Consider the following 25,356-nt stretch of genomic DNA (forward strand, 5'->3'; position numbering starts at 1 on the left):
AACAGTTTAAAATGTAGTAAATGCTGGGAAAAAAAATCTAACAAAAATAATATTGTGTGGGCCGGACGCAGTGGCTCACACCTGACATCCTACTGATCTGGGAGGCTGAGGTAGGAGGATCACTTGAGGTCAGGAGTTTAAGACCAGCCTGGGCAATATAGCCCATATCTACAAAAATTGTAAAAAGTAGCCAGGCATGGTGGCCCATGCTCATAGTCCCAGCTCCTCAGGAGACGGAGGTGGGAGGGTCGTTTGAACCCAGGAGTTCGAGGCTGCAGTGAGCCATGATCATGCCACTGCACTCCAGCCTCGGTGATAAAGCAAGACCCTGACTCAAATAATAACAACAACAACAACAACATTGCGTGAAAGAACCAGGTACAAAAGAATACATACTGATGATTCCGTTATATAGATTTTTTTTTGAGATGGAGTCTCGCTTTGTCGCCCAGGCTGGAGTGCAGTGGTGTGATCTCGGCTCACTGCAAGCTCCGCCTCCCGGGTTCACGCCATTCTCCTGCCTCAGCCTCCCGAGTAGCTGGAACTACAGGCGCCCACCAGCATGCCCAGCTAATTTTTTTGTATTTTTAGTAGAGACAGTATTTCCCCGTGTTAGCCAGGATGGTCTCGATCTCCTGACCTCGTGATCTGCCTGCCTTGGCCTCCCAAAGTGCTAGGATTACAGGCGTGAGCCACTGAGCCCGGCCTGTTATATAGAATTTTAAACCAGGCAAGACTAACCTATTGTGTTAGGAGTTAGGATGGTAGTGATATTTGGGGAAGAATAAAGGAGTAATCATTGGGAGGGATGGTGAGGGGGCATTTTGAGATGCTGATAATGTATGTCTTAAGTATGCAGGTATGCTCACTTTGTGACAATTCGTTGAACTAAACACTCTTGATCTGTATGTATGTTACACTTCATCTTAAAATATCAGTAAGGTGTCTGAAGATATATGATTCATTTTATTTTAGTTCCCTTCTCATTTCTCAGTGAAATATTTTAAGAAAATCTTCAAGACAAAGTTATCCTTTTGGTTCTCTTCAAAAGAAATACAGTAGTTGCTGCTGCAACCTAATTTTTTCTTTTTAATAAGCAAGTAGGTTTATACAGTTCCAGAGTTCCTACTTAAAACCAGTCATGCTCAGATTAAACCCAAAACAGGCATCATTTAATTTATATCTTTAATTATGGCTGACTAATAATTATTAAAAAGTATAATAAAAAGTTACAAGTGCTCAAAGTTGGAAGGCATGGTGTTATAGTGGAAAAAATACAGGTTTTGGAGTCAGATAGATGTGGGTTCAAATTATGACTAAATCAGTAAGTTAGCTGAGTAACTGAGTTTTCTTTCCTTCCTTCATCAGTAAAGTAGAGGTAATAATATCTATGTCAGAAGGTTGTTGTTGGAAAGATTAAATGAGATAGTGACTGGCAGCCACACGCCCTTCTTTTCCTCCTACAGTTTCAAGATAGAGAAAATATTTGGGGAGTATATGAAGATAGTTGTAGGTAGGTAAAAAGTATAACTTGCTGAAGATGACCAACCTTAGCTGATGATGGTAAAGAACAGTCTTTATTTATTTATTTATTTGTTTTGAGATGGAGTTTCACTCTTGTTCCCTAGGCTGGAGTGCAGTGGCGTGATCTAAGGTCACTGCAACCTCCGCCTCCTAGGTTCAAGCAATTCTCCCGCCTCAGCCTCCCAAGTAGCAGGGATTACAGGCACCCACCACCACATCTGGCTTACTTACTGTATTTTTAGTAGAGACGGGGTTTTGTCATGTTGGCCAGGTTGGTCTCGAACTCCTGACCTCAGGTGATCCACCTGCCTTGGCCTTCCAAAGTGCTGGGATTACAGGCATGAGCCACCGCGCCCGGCCAGGAATGGTCTTTAGATTGTCACCAGTAAGGACTGACAACATCTAACTTGGAAACACATGAAACATTATCAGTATTAAGAGTTAATAATGCTACTTTGGCACATCAACATAGAGGACTGTTGCATGGATCACAGCTTAAGTATGTTGAGCTGGATTATGATACATTTTAGATAGGTTTAAATTAAGCACAAATGGTACATATTTTTAAGTCAAAAGGGATTCATTGCCCATGTTGTGCTTTGAAAATGTATCCTTTTGTTTTTCTGTTACTGATAATTTATGATGCAGGATTGAGGAGCCAAATTTAGGCATGTTGTGTTTGTGAAGGTCCATCAGTATCTCAGTGATTTTTAGAGCTATGTTCTGTCTAAAAGGTTATCATTCAATTGAGAGAAGCTTTCAAATTCCTACGTCAATATTATGTTTTCTCAAAAGACTATAATGAAATTTATATATGTAAAACTATCTTAATTATATAATCACCAGATAATCTATTATTAAATAACAAACCACTCCAAAATTTAGCTGCTTAAAACAACCATTTTATTCGCTTACAATTCTGTGAGTCAGCAATTTGGACTGAGTTTAGTTTGGTAGTTCTGCTAGTCTCCCCTGAGGCCACTTGTGTAGCTACAATCATCTGACAGCTCAAATTAGGACTGGTTTTAGGGATCTGAGCTGTTATAAAACAGTTCTTCTTTGTTTCGTGTACTCTTGTCCTCAGACAAGCTAGTTCAAGCTTCCTGCAAAGTCTCTTGAGACCTAGGCTCTGAAACTCTCCCAGCATCACTTCTGTTGCATGGGACTGTTGAAAGTAAGTCAGGGCCACCCAGGTTGAAGGATGGGGGAAATAGACCCCATGTCACTATTTTCTCTATGGTTTTTAATACTTAGGAAGCTGTCCTATATATGTTAGCAAATCTATCAAGCTGGAGTATTCACGTATTCTCTAATAGAAAGTCAACTGACTCCTGTCCCCCTGCCCACCCCCCTCTAAAAAAAGCTTTTGGGCTAATGGGAAACTGTTGGGGAAGAAACCTAGGGCCTTTGCATGTTACTCTGAATGGTAAGACCCTATCTTCCCTGGCAGTTTCCCATTAGCCCGATAGACGTTTTTCTTTTCTCTCTTTTGTGATCTCGGCTCACTGCAACCTCCGCCTCCTGGGTTCAAGCAGTTCTCATGCCTCAGCCTCCCTAGTAGCTGGGATTACAGGCACCTGCCACTATGCCCAGCTAATTTTTTTTTTTTTTGTATTTTTAGTAGAGATGGGGTTCCACCATGTTGGTCAGGCTGGTCTCGAACCCCTGACCTCAGGTGATCCACCTGCCTCGGCCTCCCGGAGTGCCTGGATTATAGGTGTGAGCCACTGCCCCTGGCCCTGCCAAGTGACATTCTCTTAGAGAACACATAAATACTCCAGCTTGATTGATTTGCTAACCTATATAGGATAACATATGTATTTGTGTATTAAAACCATAGAGAAAATAGGGCCAGGCACAGTGGCTCACGCCTGTAACTTCAACAATTTTGGAGGCTGAGATGGGAGAACACTTGAGCCCAGGAGTTTCAGACTGGCCTGGGCAACATTGTGAGATCTCATTTCTACTAAAAATTTTTAAAAAACTAACCAGGTGTGTTGGTGCACGCCTATAGTCCTGGCTACTTGGGAGGCTGAAGTAAGAGGATCACTTAAGCCCAGAAGGGTGAGACTTGAGGCTGCAGTGAGCAGTGATTGTGCTGCTGACTGCAGTCTGGATGACAGAGCAAGACCCTGTCTCAAAAAATAAAAATAAAAATAAAAATAAATAATATATAATAATTAATAATATAATTATATATGATATATAATATATATAAAATAATTGTAAAAGATTAAAAAAAACTTCAGTGACTGACATACCAGTTACTGTGATAAAAGCATGGGGAATTGCCGGACGCAATGGCTTATGCCTGTAATCTCAGCACTTTGGGAGGCCGAGGTGGGCAGATCACAAGATCAGGAGATCAAGACCATCCTGGCTAACACGGTGAAACCCCGTCTCTACTAAAAATACAAAAAATTAGTAGGGTGTGGTGGCGGGCTCCTGTAGTCCCAGCTACTCTGGAGGCTGAGGCAGGAGAATGGCGTGAAACCCGCGAGGTGGAGCTTGCAGTGAGCTGAGATTGTGCCACTACACTCCAGCCTAGGGGACACAGAGAGACTCCGTCTCAAAAAAAAAAAAAACAAACAAAAATTCTCTGATTTTCAGGAACTTACAGTCTAGTTATTATAGCCTAGCTTTGCTGTATTAGGGATGTTTGTTACCAGGGATACCAGTTAAGAAATTGTCACAGTGATCCAGGTCAGAGATGTTGGTATTGGGAATGGATAAGAAGGTTTTAAGAAACATTAAAGAAATAATATGTACATGGTGATTGATGAGTTGATGGGTAGGAGTGTGAGAAAAGAGAGTAGTCAAGGATGATTCCCCATACTTTTTGTGTGTGTGTGTGTGTGTGTGTGTGTGTGTGTGTGATGGGAGTCTTGCTTGTGTGTGTGTGTGAGATGGGAGTCTTGCTTGTGTGTGTGTGTGTGTGTGTGATGGGAGTCTTGCTCTTGTTGCCCAGGCTGGAGTGCAGTGGCTCAATCTCGGCTCACTGCAACCTCCACCTCCCGGGTTCAAGCAATTCTCCTGCCTCAGCCTCCCGAGTAGCTGGGATTACAAGTGCCCACCACCACGTCTGGCTAATTTTTGCATTTTTAGTAGAGACGGGGTTTCACCATGTTGGCCAGGCTGGTCTGGAACTCCTGACCTCAGGCAATCCTCCACTTCAGCCTCCCAAAGTGTTGGGATTACAGGCATAAGCCACCGTGCCTGGCAATTCCCCATGCTGTTATCACAGTAATTGGTATGTCACTCAGTCCCTGACAAAGAGAACAAAAGGTTTGGTGGGGAGGAGATGAACATGGATGACTTAGTAGTCAACTGGTTATATGGCCCTGGCACTCAGAAGAGAAGTCTGAACTTGAGAGAGAGATTTGGAAGTCAGCAGGATCTAGTTGGTAGTTGAAAACATAAAAACAGATGAAATTACTCAGGGAAACTTTCTAGGGAAGAGAACTGGGGAAGGAATTCTAAGAACCAACACTATTCCAAGGATGAATAGAGAAGAAGCCCTCAATAGATATGGGCAAGGAGTGGCCTGCCAGTCATTGGACAGGATGTTGTATAGAAGCCAGAAAAGGGCAGCTTTTGTAGGAGTAACTGTTTAATATTATTAAGTGCTATATAGAAAGAAGTAAAATAAGAATTGAGATATGACTCTTGAATTTCATAAGGTTCTTAATGTGCCTGTTAAGAGTTATTTCACAATAGTGGTGGATGGAAACAGGGACAAGGATTGAATGAGTCTTTTTTAGATGAGACAAGTTGGAGACAAATTTCTTTCAGCTCCTGAACAAAGATTTAAGCATGCCAGTGGGGAAAGAACTAGTAATGAAGGACAAGTTGAAGAAACAGAATATTAGTGCCACCCTCTAAAATGTCTTAATTTCATCATATTCCTTAGGATTCTATAGGATAGTATTTAACAACCTGAAACATAAATTTATTAGGCATAGGTTAGATTTTCTTTTCATTGTGATTATTTGTCCCTGCATCCCACATGATTATTTGCCAGTCAGGTTTGTGTGTCTCAAAATAACTGGACAAGAGGAGTAAACTTCCTTTATAAAAATGAACCATTATTGCAGCAAGAGGACTGATTTCAAAAGATGACCTGGAAAACTGTTTAGTCTTGTTAAAATATTTGGCCTCATCTTCAAAATGTATTCATGAATCTTTCATTTTGGGACTGAAATATCTTTCTGATGTAGAAAAGAAGCTTGATTAAGAAGGAGATGTCAACTTTTACCTCCCCCGCCCCCAACAAAAAAACAGTTTCAGAAATTTATGATTAATTTAAAAGCAGTTAAGATAATAAACAAACTATTTTGTAAAATTTTTTGAGAGTAATGAGTAAACTGAAATGCTCAATGTATACTAAAAATACTCCTGATCTTAGTAACCAGTTTTTATTACATCCTTAGTGTTTGTACTAACACTAAATTGGTGATTATAAATTTATTTACTTGATAGTATAGTGTATGTAATATTCAACAGAGTGTTAATGCAAAAACTGAAAAAATTGAAACATTTTGCTTTTTTGCTTAATTGGTAAATTTTCCTTGCTACTACCTTTAAAGATGATGCTTTTGGCTGGGCGTGGTGGCTCACGCCTATATAATCCCTGCACTTTGGGAGGCTGAAGCTGATCACTTGAGGCCAGGAGTTTGAGACCTGGCCAACGTGGCGAAACCCCATCTCTACTAAAAATACAAAAATCGGCCAGGCATGGTGGTGCACATCTGTAATCCCAGCTACTCTGCATGAGAATGGCTTGAACCTAGGAGGTGGAGGTTGCAGTGAGCCAAAATCGTGCCACTGTACTCCAGCCTGGGCAACAGAATGAGAATCTGTCTCAAAAACACAAAAACAAAAAAAGGTGATGTCTTTGAGTCTGGTCACATCATTCTGCCACCTCTTTGATAATTAATGAGGGCTAATGCCCTCTTTAGTGTAGCACATTTATATGTAATGCATAAGTTGAACCTGGAGATTCAAACTACATATGTAAAGTTAAAGACTGTCTTACTTTCTCAGGCACTCTGTTTCAAACTCAGGTCAGGCAGCTTCTCCATGAATGATTTTGTCCTTTCTTACTACTTCTCCTAAATCTGGCATTAGGTTGGAGATAGAAATTTTTCTTTTTGCCTCTGAACGCTGAAAAAGTAAGCAACCTGAATTAACCCCTTGAACTTTCCTTGACCTTTCTTTATCAGGTTCTATTTTTCAAGCTATTTTTCCCTCTAACTCAGAAGCCCTTCTCTTTATGCCTGTCCCAAGTATTTATCCATTTGTACTAACATAATCATATTAAATTATTTATATCCAAGATGTTGTATATATAGGGTTACAGTTCAGTCCATACATTTTGGGAAGAGGTATTTTTACAATCAAAACTGGGTCTTTGTTCACAAGATATTATTGCTGGAAAAACCTTGAGCCTCCTCAAATTTTAGACTCTATTTCCACTGTAAATTAGTTGATGTTCTGCTGAGGATTAAAAAATTAAGTGTTATAATAGGCCTTCATTAGTTTTCTTCTTTGTGTTTTTATCTCTTGCTTCTAGCTTCATTTTTCAAGACAGTGAAACATTTTCTCTTCTGTGATGTGGCCCTACATGCTGGTTGCTATGGAAATGTTCCAGATAAATGAAAAATTAAGTTAAGGTCAAGAATAATGAGTTAAAATCTCATCTCATCGGGCATGGTGGGAAGAGAGCCAAGATTTTCTTCTTACAGACAGTGTGGTTTTGTTTGATAAAACATTTTTCACAGGCCAACTTATACTTCAGATATGTAAGACCTGGTGTTAATCCCAGTTCAACAGTTTATTGATTTGGGGCCGTTACTTAATGCTGCCAAACCTCGAGTTATCTTCTGTAAAATGGACATAGTAATGCCTCAGAGGAGTGCCTGGCTCAGAGTAGATAGTTGAATTTTAATTTCCATTTTTCTCTCTCTAAATCAGGAACATATAAAATGAACCTATAATAGAGGAGATAGTAATAAATGTGTGATACGTTTAAATGAAATTTTCACAGCAATGTAATTTAGCTATTTAATAGGGCTATTGCTGTGCTCATAGAACAGATTTGAATAGTTTCTGTGTTTCTACATTATTACTTAACATTTTTGAAAACTAAGACTATTAAACAGCCCTTAATGACTATTTTAACAGCTTTATTGGAGTATAATTTACATACCATAGAATTCACTTATTTTAAATACACAAATGATTTTTAGTAAATTTACAGAGTTGTGCAACCATTACTATGATACAATTTTGAGGCATTTCTGTCACTCCCAAGAGCTCCCTTGCCATAATTACTATAAACTTTTATTCGTGTGGTGGCACAAATTATAGAGTTTCAAAGTACCAGCTTGGGAGTTTAGCTGGCCTGAGTTTGAGTCTTAGTCGTGCCACTTTCTAGCTTTGTGACTTGGGTACTTTGGTTTCCTTATCTTTAAAATGGGCATAATAACTACATTACAGTGTTACTGTGAACGTTAATTAGATACTGTATATAGAGCACTGAAAGTATAATGTCCTGGTTTTTGCTTCACAAATGTTGGTTATTGGTGGTAGTTCACATTGTGGATATTTAAATAAGAGAAACATCTGAAAACACCTAGCACAGTGACTGACACATGGTTGATTTTCAGAAAACAAAGCTGTTTTACATCTTTCCAGATGCATCATGTCATCACAATTTTATCTGCAGTAGCTCATTGACAGTGTTTTAATCATACTTAAACATCGATGCTCACAATATATAGTTATTTGTTATTTTGCAGAGGCATATATTTGAATTTAACAGCTAAGGGAGCTGTAAGACTTGGAGTTTGGTATCTATAAACTAGTCACTTAACTGGTGGACCCAGGCAGTAGCCTTGTTGTTTATAATTCATATCTTTATTTCTCTCTTTTTTTTTTTTTTTTGACGGAGTTTTGCTCTCGTTGTCTAGGCTGGAGTGCAATGGCACGATCTCGGCTCACCGCAACCTCTGCCTCCCAGGTTCAAGTGATTCTCCTGCCTTGGCCTCGCGAGTAGCTGGGATTATAGGCATGTGCCTGCTAATTTTTGTATTTTTAGTAGAGACAGGGTTTCTCTATGTTGGTCAGGCTGGTCTCAAACTCCTGACCTCAGGTGATCTGCCATCCTCAGCCTCCCAAAGTCCTGGGATTACAGGTGTGAGCCACCACGCCCAGCATTTTTTTTTTTTTTTAGAGATGGGGTTTCACTGTGTTGCCCAGGCTGCAGTGCAGTGGTGCAGTCATAGCTCACTGAAACCTTGAACTCCTGGGATCAAGCATACCTCCCACCTCAGCCTCCTGAGTAGCTGGGACTACAAGTACGTGCCATCACACTCTGCTCATTTTTTATTTTGCTTATAGAGACAAGGTCTTGCCTTGTTGGCCAGGTTGATCTCAAACTCCTGGTCTCAAGTGATCCTCCCACCTCAGCCACCCAAAAGTGCTGAGATTGCAGGCTTGAACCACAGCACCCAGCCGAAATAATTTTTTTATTTTGATAATAAGATCTTTATTTCTTTGTTAAGAAAAAAAAACTGAGTAAAGTCAAATGGCAATATTAGTGATAAAAGTTTAGAGATTTAAGAAAGTGATGGTTCTTAACCAGAATTTAGACATTGGGATAAATTAATAGTGAAATGTCAGATGTGATATTCTGTACTGTAGCTTCAGTCAATGCCATGAACAAGGCATATAACCAAATAAAGCAGTCTTTTCAGTGTTTTCTATGAGCACTCTTTAGTGGTGTAAAAATGTGTATATATAATTGGGGAAATTATACGGTATTTTTGAACTTGGGTCTTAGGTCAGACCCTTGAACTGATTGCTATTTAATTATCATGTGTATTCTGTATTTGCAATTATCAACAGTAAAATCTTGTCATTTTTATAGGAGAGGAGTCCTTATTTAAACTGATGGGGAAACTAATCATTGCTTTCATACTTGAGCAGCAGTGTCACTCTTTTGAATCTTTTTGGAAATAAAGAGGGCTCATCATTTGTCTTCTGTTTCAATTAGGAAGGTTCCAATAGAAATACTCCTAATGAACTAGATTTGGCCTGACCCCCAACAGTTTATCTGCAGGCCTTGAATGCATGTGCTTTGATTAGTAGAATTATTTACAGCTGTTTTTGTTTTGTGGCCTTTTTTAATTTGCTGACTGACATACCTTGTTCTGAGGAAGTTCAAAAAATCTGGATGTTGGTATATTAATAATTTTATTTCATATGTTTACTTTTGACTGAAAGAATGCTTATTGTATTTAGTAAATCATGTCTTTTGTGGTTTAGATACATGTTGTGGTTGAAGAGTATATAAACTGTCTTTGAGAAGCTTGGAGAATGTTTGGAAGAATGCGTTTAGAGAAAGATACTTAAAGAATGAGGAAATGGAAATTCTTCTTAGATCTACGTCTACAATTAACTGACACTTTGAGTCTCAAAAAAATCTTTGCCTTGTGATTTTTTAAGTCCTGAAATAGGGTCATCTAAGAGTGACTTTCTGTTATTAATCATCAAATTTCCCAGAAAAAGTCAAGCTTTAAGAATATTATTTTCCCCTTGGTCTCTCAAACCTGTATTTATGGTCAAAATAATGCTTTTATTTTTAATGAAGAACTGATTGCTGATTTTTATATTTTTATTCTATCAAGTTGTTTATAGTTGTGTCAAAGAACTATTTAACTAGAAAATTTAAGAGATTAACAACTACATACCTTACTTTACAAAGTTAATAAGAGATGGAGGTGATAAACGAAATTAATAAAGGAATGCTAATTCTTTGAAGGGATAAGTTACAAAGTATTTTCAGGTTCTTAAATTTTGAAAAGAACTAATAAGTTTTGATATTTGGCTATCCAAATGTGTAAAAGAAGATTAATAATATTAGGACAAATGTTTTGAATCATTTTAGAGTGATTATCTTAAGAAGCTTAAATTGTACTCTAAGTGTACTCTAGCTTTGTGTTACTCTTTCAATTTATTTGTACTTATATAAGTAATTCATTATTACATACTTTTGTAAGTTGCCCAACTGTGTAACTGCCATTAAGTTTTTTTGTTTTGTTTTGTTTTAGACAGGGTCTCTCTCCGTTGCCCAGGCTGGAGTGCGGTGGAGCAAACATGACTCACTACAGCTCCGACCTCCTGGGCTCAGGCAGTCCTCTTGCCTCAGCCTCCCATATAGCTGGGACTACAGGTGCCCATGTGCAGCTAAATTTTTTATTTTTCTGTAGAGACAGGGTCTCACTTTATTGCCCAGGCTGGTCTCAAACTCCTGGGCTCAAGAGATCCACCTGTCTCCACCTCCCAGAGTGCTGGGATTACAGGCGTGAACCACCATGCCTGGCAGTGCCGTTAAGTTTTGTTACCCAAAAAAAAAACAGAGTTCCTTTGCCTTTCAAATAACAAATGACTCCACAAGAACACAGATTTTGATCAATGGAAGTTTTATTACTTGTCACAAGTAAGGAGAGCACTGGGAGTATTCTCCAAAGCAGTGGCTCTCTGAGGGAAAGTGAGAGGAGGGTTTTATGGGGCGATGGAGAGGGAAGAGAGGGTATGTCACTGCATGTAGAGGAGGGGTCCCAGTGGAGCACATATAGTGAGTCTTTATGCCCGGATGTAGGTCACATGCTATGGTAGTGAAGCTATAGCTTCTCCCAGGATGGAGACTTTAGCATGGTAATGAGGAAAGTTCACTCAGGTTTATCTATGAGTTGCCAGGGTCTGTGAGGAACTATGTCCAGCTGTCTAGGTGACTGCATTCTACACAGGGTTTAGGCAAAAATAGGCTGCAAGGCAGGAGGCTATAAAACAGGCTGATTGTTCAAGTTGATTAATTCCTATAGTCCATGAAGACCTTGCTGTCTGCTTACAGCTTGTTGAGTGTCTTTTCAGACCTTTTTCTTCCATTCATTTACATATATTAATACATAGACTGATATGTAAGGGTTCTTTTCCCTCAGCACAAATGATGTTATATGTATTGGTCTGCAAGGCTTGTTTTTTTACTTAATGTAGTTTGAGTCTCTTTCCATACATTTTCATAGCACTGGTATGTCTCTGTTTATCTAGAGTGCAATGGCGTGATTTCAGCTCACTGCAACCTCCCCCTCCTGGGTTCAAGTAGTCCAACTGCCTCAGCCTCCCGAGTAGCTGGGATTACAGGTGCCCATCACCACGCCTGGCTAATTTTTGTATTTTTAGTAGAGATAGGGTTTCACCATGTTGGCCAGGCTGGTCTCAAACTCCTGACCTCAGGTGATTTGCCCAACTCGACCTCCCAAAGTTCTGGGATTACAGGCGTGAGCCACCACACCCAGCCCAATTTTTTCAATTACATTGATTTCTAGTCGTTTAAATCTTATTATAAATACCTTGGTAAAGTTTATTATCTTTCTGTAATATGGATAATCACTGTAATCAATCTGTTTTCCATATTAGAGTTTTTACATATCAGGTTTTCTTAAAGTAAGCATCATGCTGGTGTAGCAGCATATGAGTGCTTTAGGGCCCAAGAGTGAGAAAAGACATAGTTGTTACTCTTCCTAGTTGAGCCTTGAAGGAGATCATAGTGGACTGTGTGTGATTGGTGAGAATAATATCACAGGAGAACATTCAAAACAATAAAGTGAGTCACCTCCTGCCCCTTCAGTGGCTTTGCACTACTCTTCATATAGTAACCAAATACCATCATATAAGTTAGAAGATCCTGTGTTCTTTGGTCCTTGCTAATTCGTTTTTTCTTTTTCTTTTTTTTTTTTTGAGGTGGAGTCTTGCTCTGTCACCCAGGCTGGAATGCAGTGGCACAATCTTGGCTCACTTCAAGCTGTGCCTCCCAGGTTCACACCATTCTCCTGCCTCAGCCTCCCAAGTAGCTGAGATTACATGCATTGTGCCACCATGCCTGGCTAATTTTGTATTTTTAGTAGAGACGGGGTTTCTCCATGTTGGTCAGGCCGGTCTCGAACTCCTGACCTCAGGTGATCCACCTGCCTTGGCCTCCCAGAGTGCTGGGATTACAGGTGTGGGCCACCATGCCCGGCCTCATCTGTACTATATTCTATCTAGTCTCAGAATCCATGGTTATGCTGTTTCTTTACCTAGAATCTATACTACATATATTAAACATTATTCTTCCCTTAACTTTCATTCAGCAGTCATCTTTAAAATCTTACCATAAATATCACTTACCTGTACATCAGCTCCACCCTAATTTGGTCAGGTTGCCTCTGTTATATATGCTTGTATCTCCCTGTACTTTACCTGCATATCACTTACCATACCTTGCAATTATATATTTAGTCGTGTGATTGGTGTTTATATGTTTAGTGAAAGAAACAGTGCAAGCTCCATGTGGACTTAGAATGACTTATCATTTTTTTATCCTTAGTACTGAACACATATTAAAGACCAAAAAAACTTTTTTTGTCATTTAACTAAATTTAATTTTTCCTGGGAATGGAATGTTTCTTTTTTTTCTTTTCTTTTTTTTTTTTTTTTGAGATGGAGTCTTGCTCTGTCACCTAGACTGGAGTGCAGTCACGTGTTCGTGGCTCACTGTAGCCTCAAACTCCTGGGCTCCAGCGATCCTCCTACCTTAGCCCTTAGCTTCCTGGGTCGCTGGGACCACAGGTGCATGCCACCACACCTGGCTAATTTTTGTAGAGACAGGGTCTCCCTATGTTACCTAGGCTGGTCTCAAACTCCTGGGCTCAAGCAGTCCTCCCATCTCAGCCTCTCAAAGTGCTGGAATTATAGGCATGAGCCATCACACCCAGCCTGAAAAATTTGTATGAGTCTGTCGAGATTGTGGTATAAATACAGAGGAAACATATGTTTATATAAATTGTTTCTACTTTTAAAATATTCTTATATTGTCAAAAGTTATGTTTGTTTGTTTGTTTTGAGATGGAGTCTCACTGTGTTGCCCAGGCAGGAGTACAGTGGCGGATCTCGGCTCACTGCAACCTCCACCTCCTGGGTTCAAGCAATTCTCCTTACTCAGCTTCCCGAGTAGCTGGGATTACAGCCATGCACCGCCACACCTGGCTAATTTTTTATATTTTTGGTAGAGACGGGGTTTCACCATGTTGGCCAGTCTGGTCTCGAACTCCCAACCTGAGGTGACCCACCCGCCTCAGCCTCCCAAAGTGCTGAGATTACAAACCTGAGACACCGCGCCTGGCCATCAAAAGTTATTTATGTCTTGTTCAGTAATTCTTCCCTCCCTCTACCCCCTTCCCCAACAAAGCTTTTTTTTTTTTTTCTCTGAGACGGAGTTTCGCTCTTGTTCCCCAGACTGGAGTGCAATGGTGCGATCTTGGCTCACCACAACCTCTGCTTCCCGGGTTCAAGTGATTCTCCCACCTCAGCCTCCTGAGTAGCTGGGATTACAGGCACCTGCCACCACGCCTGGCTAATTTTTGTATTTTTAGTGGACATGGGGTTTCACCATGTTGAGGCTGGTCTCGAACTCCTGACCTCAAGGAATCTGCCCACCTTGGCCTCCCAAATTGCTGGGATTACAGGCGTGAGCCACCGTACCCAGCCAAGATTATTTTTTAGATATATTTATTTTTTAAAAATTAGAGATTTAGCTGGGCGTGGTGGCTCACACCTGTAATCCCAGCACTTTGGGATGCCAAGGTGGGAGGATCATCTGAGGTCAGGAGTTCAAGACGAGCCTGACCAACATGGAGAAATCCCGTCTCTACTAAAAATACAAAATTAGTCAGGTGTGGTGGTGCATGCCTGTAATCCCAGCTACTTGGGAGGGTGAGGCAGGACAATCGCTTGAACCCAGGAGATGGAGGTTGCACCATTGCACTCCAGCCTGGGCAACAAGAGCAAAATTCCATCTCAAAAAAAAAAAAAAAAAGACTTAGATAAACTTAAGAGACTAGGGTCCTGGATGGAACTTTATTACTAACTTCAAGTCTCCTCTCAGGCAGGGGACTACTTCCCATCTCTAAAATGAGGGAATGGAAATAGATGTTTTATCATGGCTCTAATTCTGTAAAAGTGTGAAAAGATGGATTACAGTGATACAAATGTGGTATAAAAAGTTGTGGAATAAGACTGGACTTGTGGTTCTTTTTCAACAGTTTAATTGAAAAGAAAGACACTCAATTTTTTTCCTTTTTCTTTGTTTTCAGGTTATATTTCACACTATGTGCTGACTGTATCTACAGAAGATATTTAAAAAAAAAAGATAAACTTTTTTTCAAAGATTTTGATTCCAGTGGAATCTTTGCTTTAGATTTGTGTGTGTGTTTGTGTTCGTGAATTGTAACTCCAGAAGCAATGCCTGTACAAGCTCCACAATGGACGGATTTCCTCTCCTGCCCAATTTGCACTCAGACTTTCGACGAAACAATTCGGAAGCCCATCAGTTTGGGTTGTGGCCATACTGTCTGCAAGATGTGCCTAAATAAACTCCACCGCAAGGCTTGCCCATTTGACCAGACCACTATCAATACAGACATTGAGCTCCTCCCTGTGAACTCAGCATTGCTGCAGCTCGTGGGTGCTCAGGTAAGATGAGTGACTTAATACTTTTAAGTGTGTGTGTGTGTGTGTGTGTGTGTGTGTGTGTGTGTGTGTGTGTGTGTGTGTGTGTGTGTGTGAGACTTAATACTTTTGTGTGTGTGTGTGTGTGTGTGTGTGTGTGTGCACGCGCTGTGCATGTTTTTCTCCCGAGAGAAACCTGTTGAATTAAAATTGGGTAACATTGCCTTCTATTTAAATAGGTATAATTCTGTTTGGTACTGTAAATCCTTTATTTCAGCATGTTAGATTTATTGTGGTAGTCCAGTGCTTTTTAGTCATAGTACAGTAACATCCATTTAATCTTGTCAGATATTCAATAAACCTAGCTATGCAGATCACTAGAGAAACCTAAGGCTGGGTGTGGTGGCTCATGCCTGTAATCCCAGCACTTTGGGAGGCCAAGGTTGGTGGATCATTTGAGGTCAGGGGTTCGAGACCAACCTGGCCAACATGGTGAAACCCTGTCTCTACTACAAATACAAAAAAATGAGCTGGGTGTGGTGGTGTGTGCCTGTAATCCCAGCTACTTGGGAGGCTGAGGCACGAGAATTGCTTGAACCTAGGAGGCGGAGGTTGCAGTGAGCCGAGATCGCGCTGCACTCCAGCCTGGGTGACAGAGTGAGACCCTGTCTCAAAAAAAGAAAAGAAACCTAAGAGGTAAGTCATAAGGACCTTTTTTAACATTGAGAAAACTATTGTTCATAAAACCACTGCACTTTACTCAGTAGGGAAGGTGCAGCTGCTTCAGGCAGTTTTACTCAGTAGACATTAACTGAAATGAAAGATGAGAAAGGTGACAAAAACTACAGCACAAAGTTTGGGAACCATTAGAACACACTTAATGCTTTATAGACCTAAAAATGGTTGAGATGGTAAATTTTGTGTTATGTATATATTATCACAATAAAAAAAATAAAATTTTCCCAAATTTTCCTTTCATCTAAAAGGAAAAAGAAAAAATAAATTAGACTTTAAAATATATAATCACCAATTTCTCCTAGGAATGTAAGGTTGACTTAACATCTGCAAATCAATTAATGTAATTCACTATATCAGTAAAAGTTGCAAAATTGCACACATATGATCATCTCAATAGACACAGAAAAAGCATTTGGCAAAATCCAATACCTTTTCATAATAAAAGCACTGAAACAACTAGGAAGAAAACTTCAACCCAAAGGACATGGATGAAAAACCCACAGCTAACATACTGAATGGTGAAAGACTAGATGCTTTTTCTTTAAGATCAGGAACAAGTCAAGGATCTCCATTCTTAACTATTTCTGTGCAACATCATACAGGACCTTCTAGCCAGGGCAATTAGGCAAGTAAATGAAACTGGTGACATTCAGATAAGAAGTAAAAAATAAAAACAATCTCATTCACAGATGACATGGTCTTATATATAGAAAATGTTAAGGAATCTACAAAGGAAAAGCTATTAGAAACAAAAAACTAGGCAGAGTTGCAGGATATAAGATGAGTATATAAGTATCAGTTGTCTGAAAAAGCAAAAGTCTTTCTAAGGTGTAAAAATGTGTTTACAGTGTTTCATAATTTCTTTCTTTCTTTTTTTCTTGCTCTGTCACCCAGGCTGGAGTACGGTGGTGTGATCTTGGCTCACTGCAATCTCCACCTCTCAAGTTCAAGTGATTCTCATGGCCTCAGCCTCCCAAGTAGCTGGGATTACAGGTGTGCACTACCATACCCGGCTAATTTTTGTATTTTTAGTAGAGATAGGGTTTCGCCATGTTGGCTATGCTGGTCTCAAATTCCTGACCTCAAGTGATCCATCTGTCTCAACCTCCCAGAGTATTGGGAATACAGGCATAAGCCACTGTACCCAGCTAGTTTTGCATACTTTCATCCACAATATGTTAATAATAGTTTTCTTAGGCCAGGCGCAGTGGCTCACGCCTGTAATCCCAGCACTTTGGGAGGCCGAGGCGGGTGGATCACGAGGTCAGGAGATCAAGACCATCCTGGCTAACACAGTGAAACCCGTCTCTTCTAAAAATACAAAAAGTTAGCTGGGCGTGGTGGCAGGCGCCTGTAGTCCCAGCTACTTCAGAGGCCGAGGCAGGAGAATGGCGTGAACCCGGGAGGCGGAGCTTGCAGTGAGCCGAGATTGTGCCACTGCACTCCAGCCTGGGCAACAGAGCGACACTCTGTCTCAAAAAAAAAATAAAATAAAATAATAATAATAATAGTTTTCTTACACGTAAGAAAGACTGTCTGGCACATAGTAGGCCCTTAATAAAGATTTGTTAAAGAAGTAATATATATGTTGTATTTCTATATGCTAGCAGTGGACAATCTGAAAATAGATCAATTTCATCTACAAGAGCATTAAAAAAAAAATTAAGAATATATTTAACAAAAGAAATGTAAAATTAGACCGGGTGCAGTGGCTCATGCCTGTAATCCCAACAGTTTGGGAGGCCGAGGCTAGCAGATCTTTTGAGGCCAGGAGTTCCAAGACCAGCCTGGCCAACATGGTGAAACCCCGTCTCTACCAAAAAAATACAAAAATTAGCCAGGTGTGAAGGTGCCCACCTGTAATCCCAGCTACTCAGGGGGCTGAGGCATGAGACTTGCTTGAACCCAGGAGGCCGAGGTTGCAGTGAGCTAAAATCATACCACTGCACTCCAACCTGGGTGACAGAGCGACTCTGTCAAAAAAAAAAAAAGAAAGAAATGTAAAACTATATTTTGAAAACTACAAATCGTTGTTTAAAAGTAACTTAAAACTTGAATAAACATTTACGCCATTAACTCAAAATGGATCAAAGGCTAAATATAAGAACTAAAACTATGAAACTCTTAGAAGAAAATATAGACATAAGTCTTTATGACCATGGAGTAGGCAGTGGGTTTTTTCAAGGTGTGACACCAAAAAGCACAAGGAACAAAAGAAAAAGATAAGTTGAACTTCATCAAAATTAAAAACTGTGTTTCAAAGATACGAACAATTGGCTGGGCACAGTGGCTCACGTCTGTAATCTCAGCACTGTGGGAGGCCAAGATGGATGGATCATTTGATACCAGCCTATACAACATGGCAAAACCCCATCTCTACAGAAAATGCAAAAGAAAAATTTTTGCTGGGTGTGGTGGCACATGCCTGTAGTCCCACCTGTCTGTGAGGCTGAAGTGGGAGCATCACCTGAGCCCAAGAGGCCAAGATGGATGGATCGTTTGAGACCAGCCTAGGCAACATGGCAAAACCCCATCTCTACAGAAAATACAAGAAAAAAATTGCTGGGTGTGGTGGCACATGCCTGTAGTCCCACCTATTTGTGAGGCTGAGGTGGCGGCAGCACCTGAGCCTGATCACCTGATCGAGGCTACAGTGAGCCTCGATTGCAGCACTACGCTGTAGCTTGGGCGGCAGAATGAGACCCTATCTCAAAAATAATAGCAACAATGAAAAACAAAGATACCAACAAGAAAGCAAAAAGAACAACCTACAGAATGTGAGAAAACAATTGTAAAATCCTATTTCTGATAAAGACTTATGTGTAGAATATATAAGGAACTCTTACAACTCAGAGATAAAAAGACAACCCAGTTTTTAAAATGGACAAAGAGCTGAACAATCACCTCGTCAAGCAGATTATACAGATGGCAAATTGGCAAAATGAAAAGTAGCTCAGCAGTTTGTCTTTAATTGCAAATTAAAGCAAGTGAGATACCACTATACACAAATTAAAATGGCCAAAATCCAAAACATTAGCAACACCAAATGCTGGTGAGGATATGGAGCAACAAAAACTCTCATCTTTTTGGAAATGAAAAATGGTATAGCTACTTTGAAAGACAGTTTGGCAGTTTCTTTATAAGCTTAACATAGTAGGTATTTACCCAGTTAACTTGAAAATTTATGTCTACACAGAAACCCTCACATGACTATTTATAACAGCTTTATTCATGCTTGCCAAAAAATGGAAGCAGTTGAGATATCTTTTAGTAGGTGAATGGATAAACAGTGGTATATCCATACAATGGCACATTGTATAAAATGAAATAATAAAAAGGCATAGCTGTCAAGTCACAAAAAGACATAGATACATCTCAATGTATATCATTGCTAAGTGAAAGATAACCAGTATGAAAAGGCCACATACTGTATGATTCCAGTTATGTGATATCTGTAAAAGGTAAAACCATAGCAACAATAAAAGTATCAGTGGTTGCCATGGATTCAGGAGTAGGGAGGGAGGATAGAATTGGTGAAATAGTATTTCTTAGGGCAGTAAAACTGTTCTTTATGAGTCTGTAATTGTAGCTATATGACACTCTGAATTTGTCAAAAACTGTAGAACTTTACAAAGATTATGGAAAACAATCTGAGGTATATGAAACCATTTCACTAAAGGGGTGTAGGAGAAAGGTAGATTGTGTAAGATTAAAGATAGAGAAAGATATTATCTATAAGCAGTGTGCTCTAGTCTTTTCCCGTGGTGGTACGAATTAACTCTGATACTGCTGTATGTATAATACATATTAGAATTGAACAGTTAAGTAAGTGAATGGGAAATGGTTGGAGCCAGTTAACAGATAAACAAGGATGATGAGGTTAGAGTGATTCATGTGATAATGGATTGGAGTTGGAGGCATCAGTATGAACTCATTTTTAGCTTGATATGGATACAGATGGTTATATACAGAAATAGATATGTGTATATCTCGGGTTATTACAGTGACATATTTCCTTGCTCTGTCATCTAAGATTGCCTAGAAGGAACAACACCCCAATAGTAATTGCATACATAGCATTCATATCTTGGTTTCTAATACCATTCTCCAATAAAAGGAACCAGAGTTCCTTGGAGAAATGGCTAATTCTAAGACTGGGACAGGAAATACACGAAATGAGTCTGGAGTAGCTTGTAGCACTGGAAAGTATAGAGAAGTATTCAAAACACACACAGACACATACACAGAGTAATGGGGGCTATATCAAAGGCACATAGGAGCCAACTGAAAGAGCTCTCAATGGCCAAAGCTAAAACAGTTTGAACAACAAAATAAATGGAATTGGATTATAACCCAGGTATAAGATAAATATCCTTGAGTCTACACGATAAAATTAAATGATTGAATAAATAAATGGAAGAAAGAAACAAATCTCCCATGCAGAATTCCAAATTAATTACATAGATATTCTGCTCTCAAGGATGTAGAATATGTGTGGGCTACGCATAGTGACTCCTTCCAAAAAGTACAGTTTGGAAGGTGGGAGATTATGTAACTTTATAGTGGAGAAACCTGGTAAACACTGACTAAACCAGCTGATCAAATTTAACATCAGCAATAATAAGTTGTGTTGGTGGTGTGTAGCTTTGATATGATGTGATAAAAAATGGCACTTTTCCCCTATGATCTTCCAAAAATCCATAACCCCAATATACTAATGAGAAAAATGACAGATCCTAGATCCCAGTTTAGGGGCATTCTACAACATACCAGACCAGTACTCCTCAAAACTGTCAAGGTCATTAAAACAAGGAAAGTCTGAGAAAGTGTCCAAGCCAAGAGGAGCTTAAAGAGATATTGAAGCACCAGCGCAGTGGCTCACACCTGTAATCCCAGCGCTTTGAGAGGCCAAGGCGGGCAGATCACTTGAGGCCAGGAGTTGGAAACCAGCCTGGCCAACACAGTGAAATCCCGTCTCTACTAAAAATACACAAAATCAGCTGGGCATGGTGGCGCATGCTTGTAATCCCAGCTACTCAGGAGACTGAGGCATGAGAATCTCTTGAACCTGGGAGGTGGAAGTTGCAGTGAGCCGAGATTGTGCCACTGTACTCCAACCTGGGCGACAGAGTGAGACTTTGTCTCAACTTTGAAAAAAAAAAAGGGAGAGACATGGAGGGAGAGAGGGAGGCCAAGGTGGGTGGATGGCTTGAGCCCAGGAATTCGAGGCCAGTCTGGGCAATGTAGTGGGACCTCCATCTCTACAAGAAAATACAAAATTAGCTGGGTGTGGTGGCGTGTGCCTATAGTCCTAGCTACTGGAGTCCGAGGTGGGGGATCACTTGAACCTGGGAGACAGAGGTTGCAGTGAGCCCAGATGCTGCCACTGTACTCCAGCCTGAGTGACAGAGTGAGACTCTATCTCTGAAGACTAAGTGTAATATGGTATCCTGAATGGGATCCTGAAACTGAGAAAGAACATTACGTGAAAACTAAGGATATCTGATTAACATATGGATTTTAGTTGTTAATTATGAATATATTGATATTGGCTCATTAATTTTAACAAATGTACCATACCAGTGTAAGATGTTAATAGGGGTAACTGTTAGCCAAGTGTGGTGGCTCACTCCTGTAGTCCCAGCTACTCGGGAGGCTGAGGCAGAAGAATCGCTTGAACCCAGGAGGCGGAGGTTGCAGTGAGCCGAGATGGTGCCACTGCACTCCAGCCTGGGTGACAGAGGGAGACTCCATCTCAAAAATAATAATAATAATAGGGGAAACTGAATACAGGATAATGAGAATTCTGTGTACTATCTTTGCCATTTTTTTGTAAATCTAAAACTGTTCTACGAAATAAAGTTTACTAGGCAAAATGGGCAAAGGATCTGAATAGATATTCTTCCAGAGAAGATATACAAATGGATAATAAGCATATGAAAGGATGGTCAACATCATTAGCTATCAGGGAAATACAAATCAAAACCACAATGAAGTGGGAGGAAGGTAGATGGGAAGAAGAGATAATTATCAAAGAATACAAAGCTTCAGTTAGACTGGAGGAATGCCTTTAGTGATCTATTGCACAGAATAGTGACTATAAATAGTAATACATTGTATGTTTCAAAATTGCTAAAAGAGTAGATTTTACTTAAAATCTACAAAATAAAAATGTGAGGTGATGGATTTGTTAATTAACCTGATTTAGTCATCTCACATTGTCACATTGTACCCCATAAATATATGCAATTATTATTAATTTAAAATAAAATTTAGAAAAACCACAATGAATTACTACTTTTCACCCAACAGGATAGCTATAATAAAAAAGATAATAAGTAGAAGAATTATCTTTCTTTTTTTTTTTAATTATTATTATACTTTAAGTTTTAGGGTACATGTGCACAATGTGCAGGTTAGTTACATATGTATACATGTGCCATGCTGGTGTGCTGCACCCATTAACTCGTCATGTAGCATTAGGTATATCTCCTAATGCTATCCCTCCCCCCTCCCCCCACCACACAACAGTCCCCAGAGTGTGATGTTCCCCTTCCTGTGTCCATGTGTTCTCATTGTTCAATTCCCATCTATGAGTGAGAACGTGCGGTGTTTGGTTTTTTGTCCTTGCGATAGTTTACTGAGAATGATGATTTCCAATTTCATCCATGTCCCTACAAAGGACATGAACTCATCACTTTTTATGGCTGCATAGTATTCCATGATGTATATATGCCACATTTTCTTAATCCAGCCTATCATTGTTGGACATTTGGGTTGGTTCCAAGTCTTTGCTATTGTGAATAGTGCCGCAATAAACATACATGTGCATGTGTCTTTATAGCAGTATGATTTATAGTCCTTTGGGTATATACCCAGTAACGGGATGGCTGGGTGAAATGGTATTTCTAGTTCTAGATCCCTGAGGAATCGCCACACTGACTTCCACAATGGTTGAACTAGTTTACAGTCCCACCAACAGTGTAGAAGTGTTCCTATTTCTCCACATCCTCTCCAGCACCTGTTGTTTCCTGACTTTTTAATGATTGCCATTCTAACTGTTGTGAGATGGTATCTTGTGGTTTTGATTTGCATTTCTCTGATGGCCAGTGATGATGAGCATTTTTTCATGTGTCTTTTGGCTGCATAAATGTCTTCTTTTGAGAAGTGTCTGTTCATATCCTTTGCCCACTTTTTGATGGGGTTGTTTGTTTTTTTCTTGTAAATTTGTTGGAGTTCATTGTAGATTCTGGATATTAGCCCTTTGTCAGATGAGTAGGTTGCGAAAATTTTCTCCCATTTTGTAGGTTGCCTGTTCACTCTGATGGTAGTTTCTTTTGCTGTGCAGAAGCTCTTGAGTTTAATTAGATCCGATTTGTCAATTTTGGCTTTTGTTGCCATTGCTTTTGGTGTTTTAGACATGAAGTCCTTGCCCATGCCTATGTCCTGAATGGTAATGCCTAGGTTTTCTTCTAGGGTTTTTATGGTTTTAGGTCTAACGTGTAAGTCTTTAATCCATCTTGAATTGATTTTTGTATAAGGTGTAAGGAAGGGATCCAGTTTCAGCTTTCTACATATGGCTAGCCAGTTTTCCCAGCACCATTTATTAAATAGGGAATCCTTTCCCCATTGCTTGTTTTTCTCAGGTTTGTCAAAGATCAGATAGTTGTAGATATGCGGTGTTATTTCTGAGGGCTCTGTTCTGTTCCATTGATCTATATCTCAGTTTTGGTACCAGTACCATGCTGTTTTGGTTACTGTAGCCTTGTAGTATAGTTTGAAGTCAGGTAGTGTGATGCCTCCAGCTTTGTTCTTTTGGCTTAGGATTGACTTGGCAATGCGGGCTCTTTTTTGGTTCCATATGAACTTTAAAGGAGTTTTTTCCAATTCTGTGAAGAAAGTCATTGGTAGCTTGATGGGGATGGCACTGAATCTATAAATTACCTTGGGCAGTATGGCCATTTTCACCATATTGATTCTTCCTATCCATGAGCATGAAATGTTCTTCCATTTGTTTGTGTCCTCTTTTATTTTGTTGAGCAGTGGTTTGTAGTTCTTCTTGAAGAGATCCTTCACATCCCTTGTAAGTTGGATTCCTAGGTATTTTATTCTCTTCATAGCAATTGTGAGTGGGACTTCACTCATGATTTGGCTCTCTGTTTGTCTGTTATTGGTGTATAGGAATGCTTGTGATTTTTGCACATTGATTTTGTATCTTGGGACTTTGCTGAAGTTGCTTATCAGCTTAAGGAGATTTTGGGCTGAGACAGTGGGGTTTTCTAAATATACAATCATGTCATCTGCAAACAGGGACAATTTGACTTCCTCTTTTCCTAATTGAATGCCCTTTATGTCCTTCTCCTGCCTCATTGCCCTGGCCAGAACTTCCAACACTATGTTGAATAGGAGTGGTGAGAGAGGGCATCCCTGTCTTGTGCCAGTTTTCAAAGGGAATGCTTCCAGTTTTTGCCCATTCAGTATGATATTGGCTGTGGGTTTGTCATAGATAGCTCTTATTATTTTGAGATAACGTCCCATCAATACCTAATTTATTGAGAGTTTTTAGCATGAAGGGTTGTTGAATTTTGTCAAAGGCCTTTTCTGCATCTATTGAGATAATCATGTGGTTTTTGTCTTTGGTTCTGTTTATATGCTGGATTACATTTATTGATTTGTGTATATTGAACCAGCCTTGCATCCCAGGGATGAAGCCCACTTGATCATGGTGGATAAGCTTTTTGATGTGCTGCTGGATTCTGTTTGCCAGTATTTTATTGAGGATTTTTGCATCAGTGTTCATCAAGGATATTGGTCTAAAATTCTCTTTTTTGGTTGTGTCTCTGCCAGGCTTTGGTATCAGGATGATGCTGGCCTCATAAAATGAGCTAGGGAGGATTCCCTCTTTTTCTATTGATTGGAATAGTTTCAGAAGGAATGGTACCAGTTCCTTCTTGTACCTCTGGTAGAATTCTGCTGTGAATCCATCTGGTCCTGGACTCTTTTTGGTTGGTAAGCTATTGATTATTGCCACAATTTCAGATCCTGTTATTGGTCTATTCAGAGATTTAACTTCTTCCTGGTTTAGTCTTGGGAGAGTGTATGTGTCCAGGAATTTATCCATTTCTTCTAGATGTTCTAGTTTATTTGCGTAGAGGTGTTTGTAGTAGTCTCTGATGGTAGTTTGTATTTCTGTGGGATCGGTGGTGATATCCCCTTTATCATTTTTTATTGCGTCTATTTGATTCTTCTCTCTTTTTTTCTTTATTAGTCTTGCCAGCAGTCTATCAATTTTGTTGATCCTTTCAAAAAACCAGCTCCTGGATTCATTAATTTTTTGAAGGGTTTTTTTGTGTTTCTATCTCCTTCAGTTCTGCTCTGATTTTAGTTATTTCTTGCCTTCTGCTAGCTTTTGAATGTGTTTGCTCTTGCTTTTCTAGTTCTTTTAATTGTGGTGTTAGGGTGTCAATTTTGGATCTTTCCTGCTTTCTCTTGTGGGCATTTAGTGTTGTAAATTTCCCTCTACACACTGCTTTGAATGTGTCC

General features: G+C 39.7%; 1 protein-coding gene across 7 annotated transcripts in view; it reads left to right on the forward strand.

Annotated features, from left to right (window-relative positions):
* The window catches only part of RC3H1 (ring finger and CCCH-type domains 1), a 95,681-nt gene that overhangs the window by 14,810 nt on the left and 55,515 nt on the right, over positions 1-25,356 (forward strand). For all 7 annotated transcript variants that reach the window (XM_024232244.3, XM_063726429.1, XM_024232262.3 and 4 more), the window contains exon 2: positions 14,721-15,099. In XM_024232244.3, coding sequence (XP_024088012.1) covers positions 14,869-15,099 — 231 coding nt within the window. In that variant the 5' untranslated portion in view covers positions 14,721-14,868. The remainder of the gene's footprint in view (positions 1-14,720; positions 15,100-25,356) is intronic.

Source organism: Pongo abelii, chromosome 1 (assembly GCF_028885655.2).
Source record: "Pongo abelii isolate AG06213 chromosome 1, NHGRI_mPonAbe1-v2.0_pri, whole genome shotgun sequence".
Classification (NCBI taxonomy): Eukaryota; Metazoa; Chordata; class Mammalia; order Primates; family Hominidae; genus Pongo; species Pongo abelii.